The following is a 21,487-nucleotide window of genomic DNA, read 5'->3' as shown; positions in this document are numbered from 1 at the left end:
TAATAGAAACATAGAGAAGTTTCCACCCTTACCCACCCATACAGCCTTCATTACTATCTATGCTTTAAGTACAGGTGGAGTCTATAAATCAGCATTAGGCTTAGTAGAAGAATTAGACACAACTAAAGATAGAAATTCTGGATATAAGAATGATGAATCACAGACCTGTACCCCTGAAACAAATAATACATTATATGTTAATTAATTGAATTTAAATTTTTAAAAAAAAAGGAAAAATAAATAAATAAATAAATTTGCTTGGGGCACCCGGGTGGCTCAGTTGGTTAAGCATCCGACTATTGATTTCAGTTCAGGTCTTGATCTCAGGGTTGTGAGATCGAGCCCCTGTGAGGCCCAGTGTGGGGCGTGGAGCCTGCTTAAGATTTTCTCTCCTTCTTTGCCCCTCCCTGCCCAAGCCCCCCAGCTCAAGCACATGCACTCTCTCGCTCTAAAAAATAATAATAATAAAACAAAATAAAAATAAATTTGCTTGTAAAAAAATGAAATTCTGGATATGAAAAGGAAATTTTTCTCTTTCTGGTTTGTAGACCATTGAGCATATAACATACATCATGCGGTCTGCTGTGATGGAGGAGGCCATTATTTGCTGCCTAATTGTCTTCTGCTTTTACCCTTATTGCCCAAATTAGAATGTTTTCCACAGCTCTTTCGGCTGCCATGGGAGCTAAAGGCCTTGTCTAGCTTTCTGTTCTAACACAGGTTCAGGCTAGAATATTCCACTAACACCTCTGTAGAATGTTAGGATAGCTTCCATTTTTCATTCAACACATTTGAGCACATGCTATGCATTAGGCTTTTTGCCGGCACTGCATATATACTGGTAATACAACAGACATACTTCCCACCCTCATGGAGTTTGTAATCTTTAACCAACAAATAAACATACAATAAATACGTAGTTTTATATTGTGACAAATACCAAAAAGAGAACAAACAGAGTGTGTTGATAGAAAATTACTTAGATCAGTTACTCAAGGAAGGTCTCTGATAGATGAGGAGAAACCAGCCATGTGGCAAGCAGAGAGAACACTCTGGAAGGAAGAGCATATGTGAAGGCCCCCAAGTAAAGAGAAGCCTAGCACATACCAAGCCAGTGAGGTGTGAGTGAAATGAGAAAAAGGGAAAGCTAAAGAAGATAAGAATGAAGAGCTAGGCAGCAGTCAGATTATTCATGGTAGAGCCTTGTAGATATGGTAAGGAGATTGAATTTTATTCTAAGAGCAATGAAAAGTCATTAGGAGTCTTTTGCAAGAGACTTATGTCATGTGAATTATATGTTTGCAGAAGATGGTAGTGTATAGATTAGAGAGGGCAAGAATGGAAGCAAGTGCACTGGTAACAAGACTGTTAATGGGGTGCAGGTTCCGAATTTTCCAAATGGTAATTCTTTTGTTGTTGTCTGCTATACCACCATCCCTCCCCCCAAAGCAGGGTTCCTATTCCAGGTTGTCCAGACATGTTTGCGGAACACTAGTCTTTCAAGATGGTCTCTGAAAATAAGACTCTGGTCAAATAAATGTAAGAAATTCTGCATGCTAGATCCCCTTCTTGGAGATTCAGAATGTAATGTATTAAAGGTGCCAGGAAGTGTTTCAGAACATTTGTGTATCCCAGTATTTCTCCAAATTACTGGACCATGGAACGTTTTATCCCCCTCCCCCAATATAATGTTAATATCCTGCAAAACTGATATTCTCCAGAGCACATTTAAGGAAATGCTACCATAAGTCTTCCTAACCAAGAGTTAACTCATTGTTCTTGGTTTACTGAGACCCCATTTTTCCACCTCCCTATCAATTATTTCAATGGTTTAGACAATATTTTCTGACTTCACCTATATTATATGATCATATCAGCCCTTATATGACTTATTTCTTCTCTCCATTTCTACCATCTATTTTCTGTCACTTGTCTCTTTACTTTTACATTGTAAAAGTTGATGAAATTTTCCTTTGTTTCAGTAACATAATTTTCTTCTTTGTTTCTGGATCTGGATCTTCTATAGCTGTTGAGTATCCTGAAATGATCCTCTGTATCAGTAATATTTTATCTCAAATTTTCTTTCTCTGTCTAAAGCTCTGTGTATGGAAGATTTTCTCTTCCAATTATTTTATTGGATTCTTTCTTTTAAGAGCTTTTTGGAGATATGATTCAATACAAATTTATTTAAATGTACATTTTAAGTGTACAACTCAATAGTTATTTATGGAGTTGTGGAAGCACAACACAATCTAATTTAGAATATTTAATTTCAAAAAGAAACCCTGTACCTATGAGCAGTCACTCTCCATTTCCCCACAGTCTCCACCAGCCCTAACCAATCACTAATCTACTTTTTGTCTCCATAGATTGTCTATTCTGTTAATTTCATATAAAGGAAATCATACAATGTGGGGCCTTTTACGACTGGCTTCTTTCAGTTAGCATAATGTTTTCAAGCTTCATCCATGTTGTAACCTGTATTGGTATTTCATTTCTTTTTATTGTCAAATAATATTCCAATTTATGGATATACCACTTTTTATTTATCCATTTATCAGCTATGGATATTTGGGCTGTTTCTACTCTTTGGCTATTATGAATAATCCCACTATGAATATTTGTACACATGTTTTTATGGACATACATTTTCATTTCTCTTGGATATATACCTCGGAGTGGAATTGCTGAGTCATAATGGTAACTCTGTGTTTAACCTTTTTTGAGTAATTGCCAGACTGTTTTCTGAAGCAGTTGCACCATATTACATTCCCACCAGCAGTGTATGAAAGTTCCAGTTTCTCCATGTCTTCTCCAATATGTATTCTTTTTACTTTCTCCAATATTTATTCTTGCATATTTTTTTTATTTTGACCATCCCAATGCATATGAAGTGGTATCTCATTGTGATTTCGATTTGCATTTCCTTAATGACTAATGATACTAGGCATCCATTCTTGTGCTTACTGGCCATTTGCATATCTTCATTGGAGAAATGCCATTTCAAGTTCCTTTTGCTCATTTTTAAAATAAGCTATCTGTCTTTTTATTGTTAATTTGTAAGAGTTCTTTATATATATCTTGGATACAAGTCACTTATCAGTTACATGACTTGCAAATATTTTCTCCCATTCTGTATTTTCACATTCCTGATAGTACCATTTGATACACAAAACTTCTTAATTTTGCTGAGGTCCAGTTAATCAATGTTTTCTTTTATCACTTATGTTTTTAGTGCTATACCTAAGAAATCACTGTCTAACCTTTACTGGACTTAATTTCAGCAATTATAAATTTAGTTTCAAAAAATATCTTTTTGTTCTCTTTGTACCTTTTTTTCATAGAAATATATTTTTATTCTGCAAGTACAATATCTTCCTGTATCTTTATAAGGATACTAATTTCAAATTTTTATTTTTAAAATTCTTTTTTTTTAAAGATTTTATTTATTTATTTGAGAGAGCGAGCACAAAGGAGAAGTGAGAGGGAGAAGCAGACTCCCTGCTGAGCAGAGAGCCTGACACAGGACTTGATCCCAGGACCCCGAGATCATGACCTGAGCCGAAGGCAGACGCTCAACAGACTGAGCCACCCAGGCGCCCTATTTTTAAAATTCCGGTCTTGAACTATAATTCTTCCTGGGTCAATTTATTTATTTATTTATCTCGGGTTTTCTCTTTCACGCTACTGGTTTCCTTCTTATGTCTCGTGATCTTTGGCTATCTAATCATATTTAAAAATTGGGGATAAGTAGATTCTTCTAGGTAGCAGGTACAGAATTTTCTCAGCTGTTGAATATTTAGGCTTTTTAGATAAGTCTTTCCTTGCTCTAGGATCTCTATTTTGTTGGCAGAGCTTGTTCACCACACACTTCACTTTAGAGAGGGAGTAAGGTAGTACACAGACAGCCTTTGGGCTATATCTGGCAGTGCTTTATCTCAGTGTTTTACTCTGCAGGAACAACTCCAGTTTAGCAATACTAGCTTATCCCTAGGCAATCCCTTCAATTTCTTTGGTAAAGGCTCCTAATCTTGGGTTGGGATTTGCTCAGAGATAATAGATTGAGCTGTCTTTACTCTGTATGGGCAGTGTAGAGGACTTAAAATGATGGAGGGGAGAGCTGAGCTGTAAGTGTAGTTTCACTGCAGACAGACTTTTATATAAACCCCTTGGCTTGGTCTCCCTTTCTCACCCCAACTGTTCCTGACTCTGAGGCTATCTGCTAGGTGGACTGGCTATCTTTTCCCAGAGCCTATGTTCTCTGGGTTGCCACTTCCTCACTCTTCTTAATCTGTCAACAGCCTTCCACCTGTTTTATAGAAATCTGTCAAAATCTCTCATCTGCTTATGATCCCTCTTTTGTGTGTTTGTTATTATGGATTTATTCTTTATCAATTTTTAATAGGAGCTGGGATGGTGGTTCCAAGAAGAAGTGGAGCTGGTGCTCAGATCACTATCCTGAACTTGAAGCATACCCAAAATTTTTTAAAGCCACCTTTTGTTGCTCCAGGGATTATATTCCCTGAATATGAATGTGTGTTCATCTTGGTGTTACTTCCTTTTGAAAAGCTCCCTTTTCTGCATGTGATGGCCCTTGAAAGAAGATGTTAACTGTCCAAAAGGAGGAAGTCATCCTTTATTAATTCTCTCACCCCACTTTGCTGAGATATCCATCAATAAATCATATCTGCCCTAACTTCTATCTCTTCTGCCATTACCTTAACCCAATCTACCGTCATCTTGTAATGAAATGGTATTCTTACTGAGCTCTTTTGATCCCTTACTTTTGTACCTTAAAATCTCTTTGGCACAGAGAATAGAGTAGACTCTAGGGTATGTCACTGCTCTTACAAAAACTCTGTAATGGTTTTCCATTGCTTATAGAATAAAATAGACAACTTCTTTACCATGGTACACATAGTCCCAGTAACGATCCTGTTCTGGCCTATCTGTGTGTTCTCACTTTCTGCCATTCTCCTCTGGCTCACTATACTGCCCATCTCTCTATTCCTCAACTGCCGTACCCTTACTTCGGATTCAGGACATTGACAAAAATGGCCTAGAACTTCAACCTAGAACTTTCTTTTCTCTACTCAAATACGAAATAGGTGTTCAATAAATATTTACTGAGAGGAGATTTAGTTGTCATCTCACTAGGGATGTGAAGGCCTCAAAAAAGCCCCAGGAAACACACTTTCAGTGAATATCTGCTTTTCTTGACACTGCCATACCGGCAACGAAATAGATTAGCTCCTTACTCTATAGCAGATACAGCAATACACTCCAAATAAGTTAAAGGAGACTAACACTGAAAATTAAAACATTAGGAAGCCTAGATGGAAATGAAATAGTAACTTTATCCTAAATGTGTAAGGGAAGAAGCAGAAAAGACTATCAACAAGAAAGCAGACAAGAACAATTATAATAAAAATGAACTTCTGAAACAATATGTTTCAAAGTAATAAGAAAAGCAATAGATTAAGATAAAATTGTCATTATATAGATGATGCATACAAGTTTACAAAAGAAAAAGAGAAAACTGATATAATCCTAAAAAACAATTCTTACCCTTCTAGATAAAAAAATCACTGACTAGGGATGCCTGGGTGGTTCAGTTGGTTAAGCGTCTGCCTTCAGCTCAGGTTGTAATCCCAGGGTCCTAGGATCGAGTCTCACATTGGGCTCCCTGCTCTGTGGGAAGCCTGCTTCTCCCTCTGCTTGTGTGCTCTCTCTCTCTCTGACAAATAAATAAATAAAATCTTAAAAAAAAAAAAAGATCACTGACTAAAAATGGCCAGTTCACAAATAAGGAAATGAAATAATAAAACAAGCATTTTATTAAGTACTTCCCATATGCTAGTCCTGAAGAAATAAACATGAAGATTCTATCTCATAGTGGAGTTATATCTTAGTTATATCTTAATTGGGAAGATAATTCTGTTTAGTCCTGCAACTACCTAAGTAAAAAAGCTTAAAATCGGTTCTCTGAAACTAAAGCTAATCATTATGATTTATATAAATCACTATAATTTATTTAAATCACTATACAATGATTTACAATGCTTCACAATTACATTTGTGCATACTGTTTTCAGATCAGATGAATTTAGAACCATCAGTTGAATAAGACCGTATTCATTCAATAAACATTTATAAGACACCTACTATATTCTAAATGAATAAAACATAGACTAGGTCCTGGTCCCAGTTCACAGTCTATCAGGGAAGGCAGATATGTAAGTAAATAATTTATCATCAATTTGATAAGTGCTAGAGAAAAAAAATAAACAAAATGCTATTATAAGGACAGAGGAGGTGATAAAAAATCTTGCCTGAGGATGTCAGAGAAGACTTGTTGAAAAGAGGAAAAATGAGAGGAGAGTGATATTCCAAAGAAAATGACACAAACTAAAAAGGGGCAAAGGTAAAAAGTGTATAGTGTCTTCCAAAATTTACATATACTTTGATGTAGCTAAGGGCAGTTTGTGCACAGGGGTATAGCTGATTACTAGGGGCAAAGTGAGGCAGGTACTGGACCCTACAGGCCAGGGGTGCACATGAAAGCATTTGGACTTCAAGCAAGAGTGATTTGACCACATGTTGTATTTTTTTAAACAACTACTCAGAAAATCTATATGGAGAAATTATTAAGAGTCTGAGACTAGATGTAGAGAAACCATTCAGGAGGAAGAAAGGTTTAAAAGAAAAATGAAAAGAAGATGGGATGTGAGTGATACTAAGAAGTCAGAAATAACAGAACTTAATAACTAACTAATGGACTATGTGAACAAAGGAGAGGAATGAAAATAAAATGGCCTCCTGGTCTGTATCTCAGGCAAAATCCTTATAGTGTCATTAACCAAACCTGGGATGGGGGAAAGGAGACAACATAAGGTTTTAGAAAATGTTCAGTTCCCTTCATAGTTAACAGAATTCAAATTTAAACATCCATGAGGCACAGTCTTGCATTAATTAAAATAGAGTAAATTAATAAAAATATAATCACTGCTGTGGGGTATTGGGGGAAAAGATACACTAATACATTGCTGCCCTACAACCTGGTGAAGTCGTTCTGAAAAGAAACTTGGCAACAAATATAAAAGCCATAAAAATTATCATGTTCTTTGACCCAGAAACACAACTTTTTGGAATATAGCCCAAGGATATAATTCAAAAGAAATAAAAAACCTATTTGTATAAAGATGTTTACAGCTGTGCTATATATTACAGACAAAAACTGGAAACAGCCCAAATGCCCAACAGTGAGGGAATGTGTAAGCAGACTTTGGTACATTAATGCAATGGGGTATTTTATTGCTATTAAGAATGACAAATATGAGAACTATGTAGAAATAAAAAAGGGCAATATAAAGCAATGAATAAAAAATGCAGAACTCAAAATGATGCATATAGAATGATCATAACGATGTAAAATTATATCTGTATTACCAGGAGTATTGGAAAAGACTACAGAGCTGGTAATTTAGAGTGCTGACATTTTTGTTATTGTTGGTTGAGTTGCTGGGAATATTTATGTGTTTCAAGTTATAATTCACTGTATCTTTGGTACATACACATCAAGAAAGATAAATCTCCATTTTTTTCTGGCACATAAAATTTTTAAAAGTGCTCATCAGTACCTTTCCTTTCTCTAAGTGATTTTCTCTAATCTCTTGAGTCCTATTAATTTTTGGATGTATGAGGAAGTGGACCCCATCCATACTCCATGACCTTCTAACTCAATCAAATCCCACCCCTTATGGTTATTCATAGCACCATGTACCTTTCCTTGGTATTGTCTTAGTTTTAAGATCAGTTAATTAATGTTTACATCTCCCCTACCATATTGTATGCTCCATGAAGGCAGAGAAAGTATCTGGTTTTGTTTATTACTACATTTCTAGTTCCTAATGTAATACCCAGAACATTGCAGTTACTCAAGAAACATTTGTAGGATGAATGAATGATTGACCCTGTAGGTCATGTTACTGAGAGGGCATTGTCAGTTCCATGAAGATACACTGATCAAATCATTAAAGAAAAAGGACAATCCAAAAGAATAGCTACATGGATTAAAATGATAGTTATTGGCCTTGCTTTATTATGTATTATGAACTATGAATAAAGTTCTATACATGTGGTTCTTATCCCTTAGTTGTAACACATAAAATGAAATCAATCTCTCCATCTCCATCACACACACACACACACACACACACACACACACACACACACAGTAATTTCAAAGTTCAGTTAAAGTATGCAAAAGGAAACCAAGAGCTGCATTTGTGGGTAGGGACCAAGGTCATGAAATTGCTGTGTGAAAAAAAGGGAAAGTTGCTCCTGAAAGAAAAGGGTGGAAAAGGACAGGAGCTGAACTAAGGGCTTAGGGATTCTTTTGTAAAAAGGAAAATGCCTAAAATTAAATTTTGGGTCATTAATGTTGTTACAGTGCAAATCCATATGCCTTCCCAAACCTTCAGTGATGTCTGCTATGTTCATTACCTTAGATCAAGACTAAGCTACCCTAAAAGGGAGGACAGAGTTATAAGAGCCGTCAAGCCTCAAGGGCCATCTTGGAGGTTGGCCAAAAGTTTCTCTCCTCTGATAATCAATATTTATCTAACCTCATTTGGAATGTATATCTCACTGGAAAATGTCTTACTCATCTTTCAATTTTCAGGAAGAACCATACCTATTCCAGAGTATGACAGGATTGCACATGACAGGGTGTCTTGGTGTATACTCTGCTCCCGGGGAACTCCTGACTCTCCAACTTCATAGTTCCCACCCTTTCTGCTCCAGTCACATCTCCACTTTAGGTCTTGGATCAACATACGGCTTCAGTCTTCCTCACACCATTCCCTCAGACATTCCTTCTGACTCTGTATAACTGAATCTAACCTGCATGGATTCAATCTGGGCTGGCCCTCCAACAGGCCTGGGCAGAGAGCATTTAACATAGTGCCTCAGCCATAACCAGTGCTTAAAAAAGATTATTAGATTCAGTCAAAATTAATTAAATATGGTAACAATTCTAATGCTTTAATCTACAAGTAGCAGTAGTGTTTCTCAACTTTTTAATCCAGCTATACTGGCCAGGGTTTTGTCAAGCTTTACTTTCTAGAAGTGGTCATAAGAATAGAGTAATAATATTTTGACTTTTAAAAAATATAAAATGCAGATGAAATGCTGTAATATTAAATGTGCTTTTTAAAACAATGTAATCCCTCCCAACCTGCCCAGGAGATGGTGATATCCTTCCCCAATTTCACCACCTTCTGCTGACTATGGGAGGCCTGGAGAGATGCAAAGCTCTTCTGCTGTTTGATGGAGAATCGCTGATATAGAACTGGGGAAGTCACTGTGAAAAAAGTCTCTCTATCTTTCTTAAGACCACAAATAACCAGGAAAATATAAATACATTAATTCATTATATTTATGAATAGTCTTATAAGAACTGCTAAAAAATATGACCTACCCATCTAGGAGGGCGATGACGTTCTTCCTGGGTCTCCCAATATTAGGGCCGTACAAGCTGGCTCTGGAGTAAATCCGGATGGGTTGCAACAGGCTCTTCAGCTGGATGTAATCCTTTCCCAACTGGCTGCCATTTACCGCCCGGCCATGCATGGTTCGATAGTTATTTGGCTCTAGATTAAAAGCAGACATGCAAGTCAGAGTTGAGAAGGGTAAGGCTCTGCCAACCCTTTCCTGTCCACAGATCTTTCTGCCTTTTTCTTAACAATGTGAATAAAATAACCAAAAAAGAGAGTGTAAGCTAGTTTAACTTGAGGAACCATTATAACAAAAAGTTAAGTGCCATTTTAGCATTCTACTCATTTTCAAACTAATCTTCACATAAGATCACCTAATCCACAAGAGAGAGACCATGCTGATTTTTGGGTGATACTTTATAATGAATGGTCTACTGGGCTGAATAGTGTCTCCCAAATTTCATGTCTACCTGTAACTTCAGAAGGTGACCTTATTTGGAAATAGAGTCTTTGAAGATGTTGTTAAGATGAGGTCATATGGGATTAGGGCGTGCCCTAAATCTAGTGCCTGGTGTCTTTATAAAAAAAACAAACGGAGAGGGAGATCCAGGTACACAGACACACTGGGAAGAGGGCCATGTGTCGACAGAGGCAAAGATTGGAAGAATGCTGCTATTCCAAGGATTGCTGGCAGCAGCTACTAAAAGCTGAGAAAGAGGCATGGAATAGATTCTCCCTCACAGCCTCCAGAAGGAATCAACACTGGCAATACTCTGATTTCAAGCTTCTGGTTCCCTGAACTGTGAGAGAATACATTTCTGTTGTTTTACACCACTGAGCTTACGGTAATTTGTTATGAACAGGCTCAGGAAACTGAGACAAATGGTGAGAAAGGAAAGTTTTATAAAGATGGCCATTGTATCAAAAAGAAAAATCTTAATGTTTAATAACAAAGTGGCTGGGTGAAATAATTTAGAGCACAACACCCTCCCTCAGTTTCTATTAACTTGGTAGTTCTAAAGGGGCAAGGAAAGTCCTAAAAACCAGCAACTCCACTGCTGGAAGGAGCTAACTTGATTTGGAATTAAGCACATGCTCCAAGTAGGGCAGATACTTTGGCTACCTTGAGATTTTGTAGTGTCAAGAAATTGACCAGCAGACCTGCAAGAAATTTAACAGGGAGATTTGGGGAATAAGACAGACACAGTGGGCCTTGATAAGCTCACACATACGACATTGCTTTCACCACCATGTCTCCTGACTTAAAAATAGTTTATGTGGAGTTAATGTTACTCCCTTCACCATATTCTACATGGTTTCCTCAGTGTAAAATGTCCAGCACATGCAGGACCACATCTCCGTATGTGACCAGACCCACTAATTAAATATAAGTAACTCAGCTACTCCACTCTCAGATGGACAGCCCCACTCTTGAAGATTTGTAATTTAAATGCATACCCCTTGTTGTCTGGAAGGCTGTGTATGCTCAGGAGAGACTGGAGAGGGCACTAACTATCCATGTACTCGCAGATGAATGTGAAACCTAGCACATTTATAAAGGAGACAATGAGAAGGCATGCCAGAAAAGAAAAGCCAGTGAGAATTATAAACTGTTTAAATTTGGAATCTGTTCTCCAACTCACACACAGATCCACTAGCAAAGGATGGAAGCCTTACTGGTGCAAAGTAAGCACAGCCTCTAATCAATCATTGTCTAACATTAAGCTATGCTGACTCAGGGACAACCTAGGAAGCTGGCCTTAAGAAATGATTAAAAAATAGAAAAACTTAAGATATATCAGCATCTACACAATGCAAGAGAGACAGACTCTACAGAATTAGTCCACGTAAGTCACTAAACAAACAAACAAGCAAAAAAGAAACAACAAAAACAGCCTCTGGGATGGAGGATTCAGAATCCAGAGTTGTTCCAACATATTACCTAAAATGTAAATTTTCAACAACAACAAATATTACAGCATGCAAAGAAATAGGATAGTGTGACCCATAAGCAAGTAAAAAAGCAGTCAACAGAAACTTTCTCCTAAGGGGCCCAAATGTTAGACTTCATGGGCAAGGAATTCAAAACTATTATTATAAATATGTTCAAAGAGAGAACAGGAACAATAAAAAATTAAAGGAAAGTATGATTGTATTGACCAATCAAATATAAATGAAGAGATAAAAATTATAAAAAATTATCAAATGGAAATTTTGGAACTGAAATGATTTTCACATACAGAGGAACACAAGGAAATTATCAGCTGAATTTTTACCAGAAATAATGCAGGCCAGAAGACTACAGGATGACATATTCAAAATGCTAAATAAAAAAAAATGTCAGCCAAGAATTCTATATGTAGCAATCTATCCTTCAAAACTGAAAGCAAAATTTAAACCTTAACCAGAAAAACAAAGGACAGAATTTGTTGTGAGAAAATCTGCCTTACAAGGAAAGAAAAATGAAGTCTTTCAGTTTGAAAGGAAATGACACCAGATGGTGACTCAAAACGGCACAAAGAAATAGAGATCACCAGTAATGGCAGTTGCATAGGTAAATATAAAAGACAGTTGAAAATATCCATTACTCTTTTCTTTTCTTTTTTTTAATAAAGATTTTATTTATTTATTTGACAGAGAGAGAGAGACAGCGAGCTCGAGAGCACAAGCAGGGGGAGTGGGAGAGGGAGAAGCAGGCCTCCTGCCGAGCAGGGAGTCCGATGCGGGGCTCGATCCCAGGACCCTGGGACTGAGACCTGAGCCAAAGTCAGACGCTTAACGGCTGAGCCACCCAGGCGCCCCTCCATTACTCTTCATTAATTTAAATAACAGTTACATAAAACAAAAATTACAAAACTGTGTTGTCGGGCTTATGACATATGAAAACATAATGTTTAAAATAATAATGGCATGAAGGAGGGGGAAATTGAGTTCTATGGAGCAAAGTTTCTATAGTTACCTGGAATTAAGTTAGTATTACTCTAAAGTAGATTGTAATGAGTTCATATGTATTACAATAAGAAACTACTATGAAAATAAGTAAAACAAAATAAAAACAAAGAAATTAAAGTAATACCTTAGACAATATCTCTTCTGCATAAAAAAGTAGTACAGGGGAAACAGAGGAACAAAAAAATGAAATAAATGGAAAATAGCAAGATGGCAGATATAAATGCAACCATATCAACAATTACATTAAATGTAAATGGATTAAACACTCCAGTTAAAAGCAGAAATTGTCAGGTTGAATAAAAATCTAAGATCCAACTAAAGAGACAGACTCTAAAATAAAAGATACAAATAGATTGAAAGTAAAAGGATGAAGAAGATATGCCATGCAAACAGTAACCATAAGAGAGCTGGAATGACTATATTAATATCAGACAAAATAGACTTTTTAAGACAACAATGTTTAAGACAACAATGTTACTAGAGATAATGTGGGGCATTTTATAATGATAAAAGGGTCAATTTGTTAGGAAGATATAACAGTTACAAACATAGACATACCAACAACAGAATACCAAAAGACATGAAGCAAAGTTAAAGACAAAAATAGAAAAGCCAGCAATAATAGGAGACTTCAATACCACATTCTCAGTAATCAATAGAAAAACCAGACAGAAAATTAGCACTGATACAGAAAACACGAATAACACTATCAGCCAACTTGACCTGATTGATATCTCTACAGTACTCCACCCAACAACAGTAGGATACTCATTATTTTTTTTAGTGCATATAGAGTGTCCTTCAGGACAGACCATACGGTAAACCATAAGACAAGTCTCATCTATTTAAAAGGATTAAATCATATAATGTATGTGCCCTGACCACAACAGAATTAAAATAGAATTCAGAAAGAAATTTGAGAAATCTATAAATATTTGGAAGTTAAACAAATAATCCATGAGTCAAAGAAATGACAAGGGGAATTAGAAAATATTTTTAATGAAATAAAAATGAAAATATAATGTGTAAAAACATATGGGATGACACCAAAGGCACAATCCATGAAAGAAATAATTGATGAGCTGTACTTCATTAAAATTAAAATGATTTGCTCTGCAAAACACAATGTTATGAGAATGAGAAGACAAGCCACAACTGGGAGAAAATACTTGCAAAAGACACATCTGATAAACGACTGTTATCCAAAATATACAAAGAACTCTTAAAGTTTAGAAACAAACCACCTGATTTAAAAATGGGACAGACTCCAATAGACACCTCATCAAAGGAGATACACTGATGGCAAATAAAAATATGAAAAGATAAGCAAATTAAAAATATGTTCCACATATGTCATCAGGGAAAGGCAAATTAAAACAACAATTAAGGGCAGCTGGGTAGCTCAGATGGTCGGGCATCTGCTCAGATCATGATCCCCGGGTCCTGGGATCGAGTCCCACATTGGGCTCCCTGCTCAGAGAGCAGTCTGCTTCTCCCTCTGCCCCTCCCACCTGCTCATGCTCTCTCTCTTGCTTGCTTGCTCTCTCTCTCTCTCAAGCAAATAAATTTTAAAAAATTTTAAAATAAAAAATAATTAAAAAAAAAACAATTAAATACCACTACATGCCTATTCGAATGGTCAAAATTTGTTAACACTGACAGGACTAAAAACTAGGTAGAATGTGGAGAAACAGGAATGCTCATTCATTGCTGGCAGGAATGAAAAATGATATGGTCACTTTGGAAGAGTTTGGTGGTTTCTTACAAAACAAAATATATTCTTACTATATGATGCAGCAATTGTGTTCCTTGTTATTTATGCAAAGGAGTTGAAATTTTGTCTTCACTTTTGTCTACACATGAATTTAAAGCAGCTGTATTCATAATTGCCACAACTTGGAAGAATGATTATGTCCTTCTGTAGGTGAATGGATAAATGAACTGTGGTACATCTACACAATGGGATATTATTCAGCACTAAAAAGAAATGAGGTAACAGCCATGAGAAGATGTGGAAGAACCTTAAATGCATAACATTAAGTGAAAGAAGCCAATCTGAAGAGACCACATACTGTATAATTCCAACTATTTGACATTCTAGGAAAAACAAAATTAGGGACAGAGTGAAAAGAGTTATGGTTGGCAAAGTTCAGGGACAGGAAGGAGGGATAAACAGATGGATCATAGAGGATTTTTAGGACAGTAAAAACACTTTTATGACAACATAATGCTGGATATATGTCATTGTACATTTGTCCAAATCCACAGTATATTCACGCTAAAGTGAACCATAATGTAAATTACAAACTTAGGGTGATTATGATGTATTATTGTAGGTTCACCAATTGTAAAAAATGCACCATTGTGGTGGGGGATGCTGACAGTGGGGTAGGCTATGCATGTATCAGGGCAGGGAATATATGGGAAATGTCTACCTTTCTTTCAATTTTGCTGTAAACCTAAAACTGCTCCCCCCCAAAAAAGTGTTAAAAAAGTGTAGAGACACAAAGAGACAGTAGGGATGCACAGAGAGAAGGCCATGTGAGAACATAGTGAGAGGCTGGACATCTGCAAACTAAGAAGAGAAGCTTCAGAAGAAACCAGATCTGCTGATACCGGCTGATCCTAGACTTTGGGCTTCCAGAACAGTGAGAAATTAAATTTTTGTTGTCTAGAAGAAAAAAAAGACTCCTATATTAGAAAAGAAGAAAGATCTCAAATTAATAATCTAAGCTTCTAACTTTAAAAAAAAGCAAAAAAAGAAGAGAAAACTAAACCCAAAGCAAGAAGGGATGAAATAAAAAAAATCAGAGTGGAAATTAATGATAATTTAAAAAATAGAGAAAACCAATAAAAGCAAAAGTTGGTTCTTTGAAAAGATCAACAAAACACATACCATTAGCTAAACTGACCAAGAAATGAAAGAAAGAAGTCACAGATTACCAAAATTAGGAATGAAAGAAGGAACGACACTAAGGACCTCACAGTAATTAAGAAGATAAGGGACTACTATGAACAACTTTATGCCATTAATTTAGACAACTTAGATAAAATGAAAGATTTTCAAGAAAGATACAAGTTATTAAAACCAACTCAAAAAGAAATAGAAAATCTGTATAGGCGTATAACAACAAAAGACATTGAATTAATCATTAAAATATTTCCACAAAGAAAGCCCAGACCTAGAATGGATTAATTGGTGAATTCTAACAAATATTTGAGGAAGAAATAATACCAAACCAATCCTTCATAAACTCTTCCAGAAAATGGAGGAAGAGGGAACACTTCTCAATTCATTTTATGAGGCCAATATTTCCCCGATACCAAAGTCAGACAAAGACATCACAAGAAAAGAAAATTACAGATGAATATTCCTCATAAATATAGATTCAAAAATCCCCAACAAAATAGTTACAGACTGAATCCAGTAATGTATAAGAAGTATTACAATACAATGGCCAAGGGGGATATATACCAGGAATGCAAGACTGATTTAATATCAAAAATCCAACTAATGTAAAATATCATATAATGGAAGACCAAAAACACAGTATCATCTCAACAGGTGCAAAAAAAGAGGCATTTGGCAAAATCCAACACTTATTCCTGATAAATATTCTCAACAACTATGAATAGAAGGGAAATTCTTCAATCTGATAAATAGTACCAGAGAAAAACCTACATATTTAATGATGTAATACTGAATGTTTAATGGTAAAACATCATACTTAATAGTGAAATATTTAATGTTTTCCCCCTAAGACTGTGAACAAGCAGGAATGTGTATTCTTGCCACTTACATTCAACATTTGTGTTAGAGGTTCTAGCCAGTGTAGTCAGGCAAGGAAAGAAATAAAAAGTATCTAAACTGGATAGAAAGAAGTAAAACAGGCTTTATTCTCAGACAACATATCCTGTATATAGAAAACCCTAAACAACTCACACACACGGGGTGAAAAAACACAAGATCTACAAAACACGTTCAGCAAGTCTGGAGGATAAAAGATCAATATATAAAATCAATCGTATTTCTAAATGCCAGCAATGCACAATACATAAATAAAATTAAAATAATTCCATTAATAATTGCATGAAAAAGAAAAAGAAAAAATATTTAAGATTAAATTTCACAAAAAAGTGCAAAATTTGTATACTAAACTACAAAACACTGCTGAAATTAAAAATTGAATAAATGGGGAGATAATCTATGTTCATGGACATACTCAATATTCTTAAGATGGCAATTCTCCCCAAAATGATCTATAGATTCAATGCTATCGCTATTAAAATTCCAGCAGGCTTTGTTGAGGAAATAAAAAGCTGTGTGGAAATGCAAGCACCTAGGATAGCCAAAACAATTTTATTTTATTACTTTTTAAAGATTTTATTTATTTATTTGAGACAGAGAGAAAGAATGTGAGCACACAAGCTGGGGTGAGAGGCAGAGGGAGAGGGAGAAGCAGGCTCCCTGCTGAGGAAGGAGGCTGATGCAGCGCTTGATCCCAAGACCCTGGGACTGGGGCCTGAGCTGAAGGCAGCCACTTAACCAACTGAGCCACCCAGGCGCCCCAGCGAAAGCAATTTTTAAAAAATAACAAAATTGGAGGATTTATACTTCCCATTTTCAAAACTCATTACAAAGCTATTGTAATCAAGACAATGTAGTGCTAGTATAAAGACAGACATACTGATCAGTGGAACAGAATTAGGAGTCGAGAAATAAATCCATTTTTGGTTGGTTTTTGACAAAAGTGTTAATAGAATACAATAGGGAAAGAATAGTCTTTTAAGTAGTTCTGGGACAACTTGATATCCACATGCAAAAGATGAATTTTTAGACTCTAGCTTCCTAACATACTCAAAATTAACTTGTAATGGATCTTATACCTAAATGTGAAAGCAAAAACTATAAAACTTTTAGAATATAGAAAAAATAACACTTTGTGGTTTGGGGTTAGGCAAAGAGATGATACCAAAAGTATGATCTGTAAAATGAAAAACTGACAAATTGAACTTTATCAAAATTCAAAACTTCTGTACTTCAAAAGATGCCATAAAAAAAGTGTAAAGAGAAGTTACAGACCAGGGAAAATATGTGCACATCACATATTTGACGAAGAACTCATATCCAGAATATATTTAAGACTTTTACAACTCAATAATAAAGTAATTCAATTAAAAGGGGAGAAGATTTGAGTAGACATTTCACCAAAAAAGATGTAAGAATGTCTGAAAAGCACATGAAAAGACACTCAACATCATTTGTCATTAGGGAAGTGCTAATTAAAGCCATATTAAGATACTACTTCAAACTCACTAGAATGGTTATAATCGGGCAGACATTGACAAGTGTTTCCAAAGATGTAGAAAAACTAAAACCCTTATACATTTCTAGTGAAAATGTAAAATGGTAGAGCTACTTAGGAAAATATTTGGCAGTGGGTAAAAAATAAACATAAACTTACAATATGAATTAGCAACCCTCCTCCCCTCCTAGGTATGTTCCTAGGAGAAATAAAAGCATATATCCACACAAAGACTTATATGTGAAAGTTTATAGCAGCATTATTTATCAAAGCCCAAAAGCAGAAACAATCCAGATGTCCATTATCTGGGAAATGGAAAAGTAAAATGGGATATACAGCCATACACTGGAATACTATTCAGCAATAAAAAGGAATGAGCTACTTTTACTTGCTACAAGATGGATAAACTTCAAAAACATGCTAGGTGAAAGAAGTCAGATGCAAAAGACTATTATATGATCCAATTATATGAAATGTCCATAAAAGACAAATCTATAGATAGGAAACAGATTAGGGTTTCCCGAGATAGGACATGGTTACAGGGATTGATGGCAAGTGGAATGAGGGATCTTTTTGGAGTTATGGAAATGTTCTAAAATTGGACTTCAGAGATGTTTGCTCAAGTCTATAAATTTGATAATCGAATTGCAAAATGAAGAGGAAGGAAGGGAGAGTGAGAGGGTGAGAGAAGGGAAAGGAGAAAGGGAGACAGGGACCGAAGGCAGGGGTACATTAATTCATTGTTAGAAAACAATAGGATCAACTTGAATACTTCAATTTGAATTACTAAAAGACAAAAATGTTATATGAGAGAACATAATGATGAACTGTTTTCAATCCTATTTATTATCTATCTTCTCTACTAGAATGTAGGCAGGGGTATTTATCTGTTATTTACTCTTATATCTCTCAAAACAAGCATAGTACCTTTGTACATATTAGGCAGTCAATAAATACCTGTTGAATGAAAGTTGAAGGAAGTGAAGAAAGCCAAGAAGTTTTAATACCATTAAAAAAAACCTCATAGGGTAGTAAAAAAACGTGCCTCCTTTTCTGTTAGAAGTCCCAAGTTCCTGACATAGATTTAGCATTTACTGCTGCCTTTAGCAATTCTCTTTACCTTTTTCAATATAATTCCTCACCTGCATAATATTTCCTTTATTAGGCTCTTGATTTAGCACTTTAAGGTCCAAATAGAAGAGTATCTGGACTTGCTGTGTAAACTAAATACTATGTAAATATAGGATGACAATATTGTTGACAATTACATATAAAGGTTTTTGTCACCAACCAGTGGCAGAAAATATGCACTGTATGCCCTTTAAAATAGAAAAGACAAACACAGTATTTTTCTTTTTTTTAGTAACAGCAGTATTGAGATATAATTTACATCTATACAATTCACCAAATTAATGTATATAATTCAATGGTTTTAAGTATATTTACACCATTGTGCAATCATCACAACAAATTTAAGAACATTTTTATCACCCCCAAAGAAACCTCAGGCCCTTTAGCAGTTCCCTAGCTCTGGGCAACCACTAATCTACTGTCTCTTTAGGTTTACCTATTTTAGATGTTTTATATAAACATGTGTCTGGCTTTTTTCATTTAACATAATCTTTCAAGGTTCATCCGTGTTGTAGCATGTATTCATTCCCTTTTTTGTGACCAAATAGTATTCCATCATATGGCTATACCACATTTTATTTATCCATTTATCAGTTGATGGACATTTGGGTTGTTTCTACTTTTTGGCTATTAGGAATAATGCTACTATGTATAAATTTTTCTGTGGACATATGTTTTCATTTCTCTTAAATATATACCTAGGAGTAGAATTGCTAAGTCATATAGGAACTCTATATTTAACTTTTTGAGGAACTGCCTGACTGTATTCCAAGGTGGCTGCACCATTTCACATTCCCACCAGCAGAGGATGAGGGTTCTGATTTCTCCACATCCCTGCCAATAGTTGTTATCCTTTCTTTATCATGGGCATCCTAGTGGATGTGAAATACTATCTTATTGTGGTTTTGATTTGCTTTTCCCTGATGGCTAATAATGTTGAGCATCTTTTCATGTGTTTTTTATTTTGGCCTCTTGTATTTTTTTCTTTGGAGAAATGTCTCTTCAGATCCTTTGGTCAATAGTATTCTTTTAACTGATTCTTGAGTTGTCCTTAATATGAAGTGAAACAACACAGCAAATGATATCCACAGTTCCAAGAAGCAGGTATGGATTCACTAAATCTACTGTACTTCACTATTTGATCTCTTCCTATTTAGATCAATTCAGTGGCCAAATATCCTAAGTGTTTTCTGGGCCAGTACCCTACAGATGGTCTAACTGAGGCTGTTCCAGGCCAACTTATTTTTTATCTTGTCAATTCAGAGGAAATAACAGCCTTACTTACCATTTCCCAGTTCCCAAGAAATGTTGTACTTTTTGCTGGCACTGTACTTCAACAGACTCAGGGCACTAGAACTGTTCCAGGAGTTATTGGGATTACGACGCAGTGCATTTAGTGCAAATATCAGGTGGAGTCCAGAGCAATCAGCAAAATTATAAAGTTTGTCTAGAGACCTGGCTGGGAAGAAGCAGAAAAAGGCTTGTAACTTTAAAATCAACATTCCAACAAAAGGAAAATACTAGGTACTATAAAAAGCCTTTCTATGAGCTTCCTGCTAATTAATTCCTGCTAGGAATTACACAGAGAGGCTTCAAAAGGATTATATTACCTCTTGGTTCAGGGTTCATTTTGAAGTGATTTTAGAAAGCAGCACGCAGAATTCTAGACACAGGTTGCAAATTAGCAACCAAGTCTAACAACTGTTAACAACAACAACAAAATGGAATTGCTAACATTTAAAAATGGGAAGGTATCACAAAGTAGTTCGATTTCTAGCTTCTCTTGAAAAATCACATGATCTGACACTGCTGGATCTGTATTCCTTTGTGGAATGATAGGAATAGTGTTGGGAGGCAAGGCCAAGAGAGATAACTGGCTGGCAAGTCTTGCAAAATAGCTCAGTCTAGCAACACTTCAAAAAAAATTTTTACTCAATTCCACATTTCTAATATTTCTGAGAATGGAAACACCAGAAGTGTAAATATATTCATTGTCATTTTGATCCTTGATACCATCAACTCTACTCACCATGTGTCCCATACCCATCCCATTCCTTTACATCTATTGTCACCATTCTGTTTCTAGTTCTCATTTCAACTTGCATGAATTATCACAACAATCTCTGTGCTTGCCTGTCCAGATTCATCTTTCTTCCAATCTCTTTCATCAGTTTCACTGACCTCTCAAAACCTTAGTGGATTTTTAAAACTGTTTTCTTCCTTAGTTCAGGACTTTACAACTCAATCATAATTTTCCCCCAACTTCAAGCCTCTCTATTGTCATCTATGAGTTCTTTGTTGGTGTCACCCAGTTCCATGTATTATAGAATCCCCTGCTCCATCAGGCTTTGCTCTAATTCTCCTCATTTGGCATGCCCTTTCCCCCTTTTAAAAACATATCCAGATCTTACTTGTCCTTTTATTTTTTTATTTTTATTTTTTTATTATGTTATGTTAATCACCATACATGACATCATTAGTTTTTGATGTAGTGTCCCATGATTCATTGTTTGTGCATAACACCCAGTGCTCCACGCAGAATGTGTCCTCTTTAATACCCATCACCAGGCTCACCCATCCCCCCACCCCCTCCCCTCTAGA

At 35.7% G+C, this 21,487-nt stretch overlaps 1 protein-coding gene across 4 annotated transcripts in view; it reads right to left on the bottom strand.

Annotated features, from left to right (window-relative positions):
- The window catches only part of HPSE2 (heparanase 2 (inactive)), a 667,506-nt gene that overhangs the window by 235,138 nt on the left and 410,881 nt on the right, over window positions 1-21,487 (bottom strand). For 2 of the 4 annotated variants that reach the window (XM_088019878.1, XM_028098764.1), the window contains exons 4-5: window positions 20,172-20,345; window positions 9,482-9,653 (exon numbers count right to left, since the gene is read on the bottom strand). In XM_088019878.1, coding sequence (XP_087876004.1) covers window positions 9,482-9,653; window positions 20,172-20,345 — 346 coding nt within the window. The remainder of the gene's footprint in view (window positions 1-9,481; window positions 9,654-20,171; window positions 20,346-21,487) is intronic. The other 2 variants (XM_028098765.1, XM_028098767.1) reach the window with 1 other exon arrangement.

The sequence above is a fragment of the Eumetopias jubatus genome, unplaced genomic scaffold, assembly GCF_037043125.1.
Source record: "Eumetopias jubatus isolate StellerSeaLion01/CBP00866 unplaced genomic scaffold, mEumJub1_p1.0 scaffold_17, whole genome shotgun sequence".
Lineage (NCBI taxonomy): Eukaryota > Metazoa > Chordata > Mammalia > Carnivora > Otariidae > Eumetopias > Eumetopias jubatus.
This window is presented reverse-complemented; position numbering and strand designations above follow the sequence as displayed.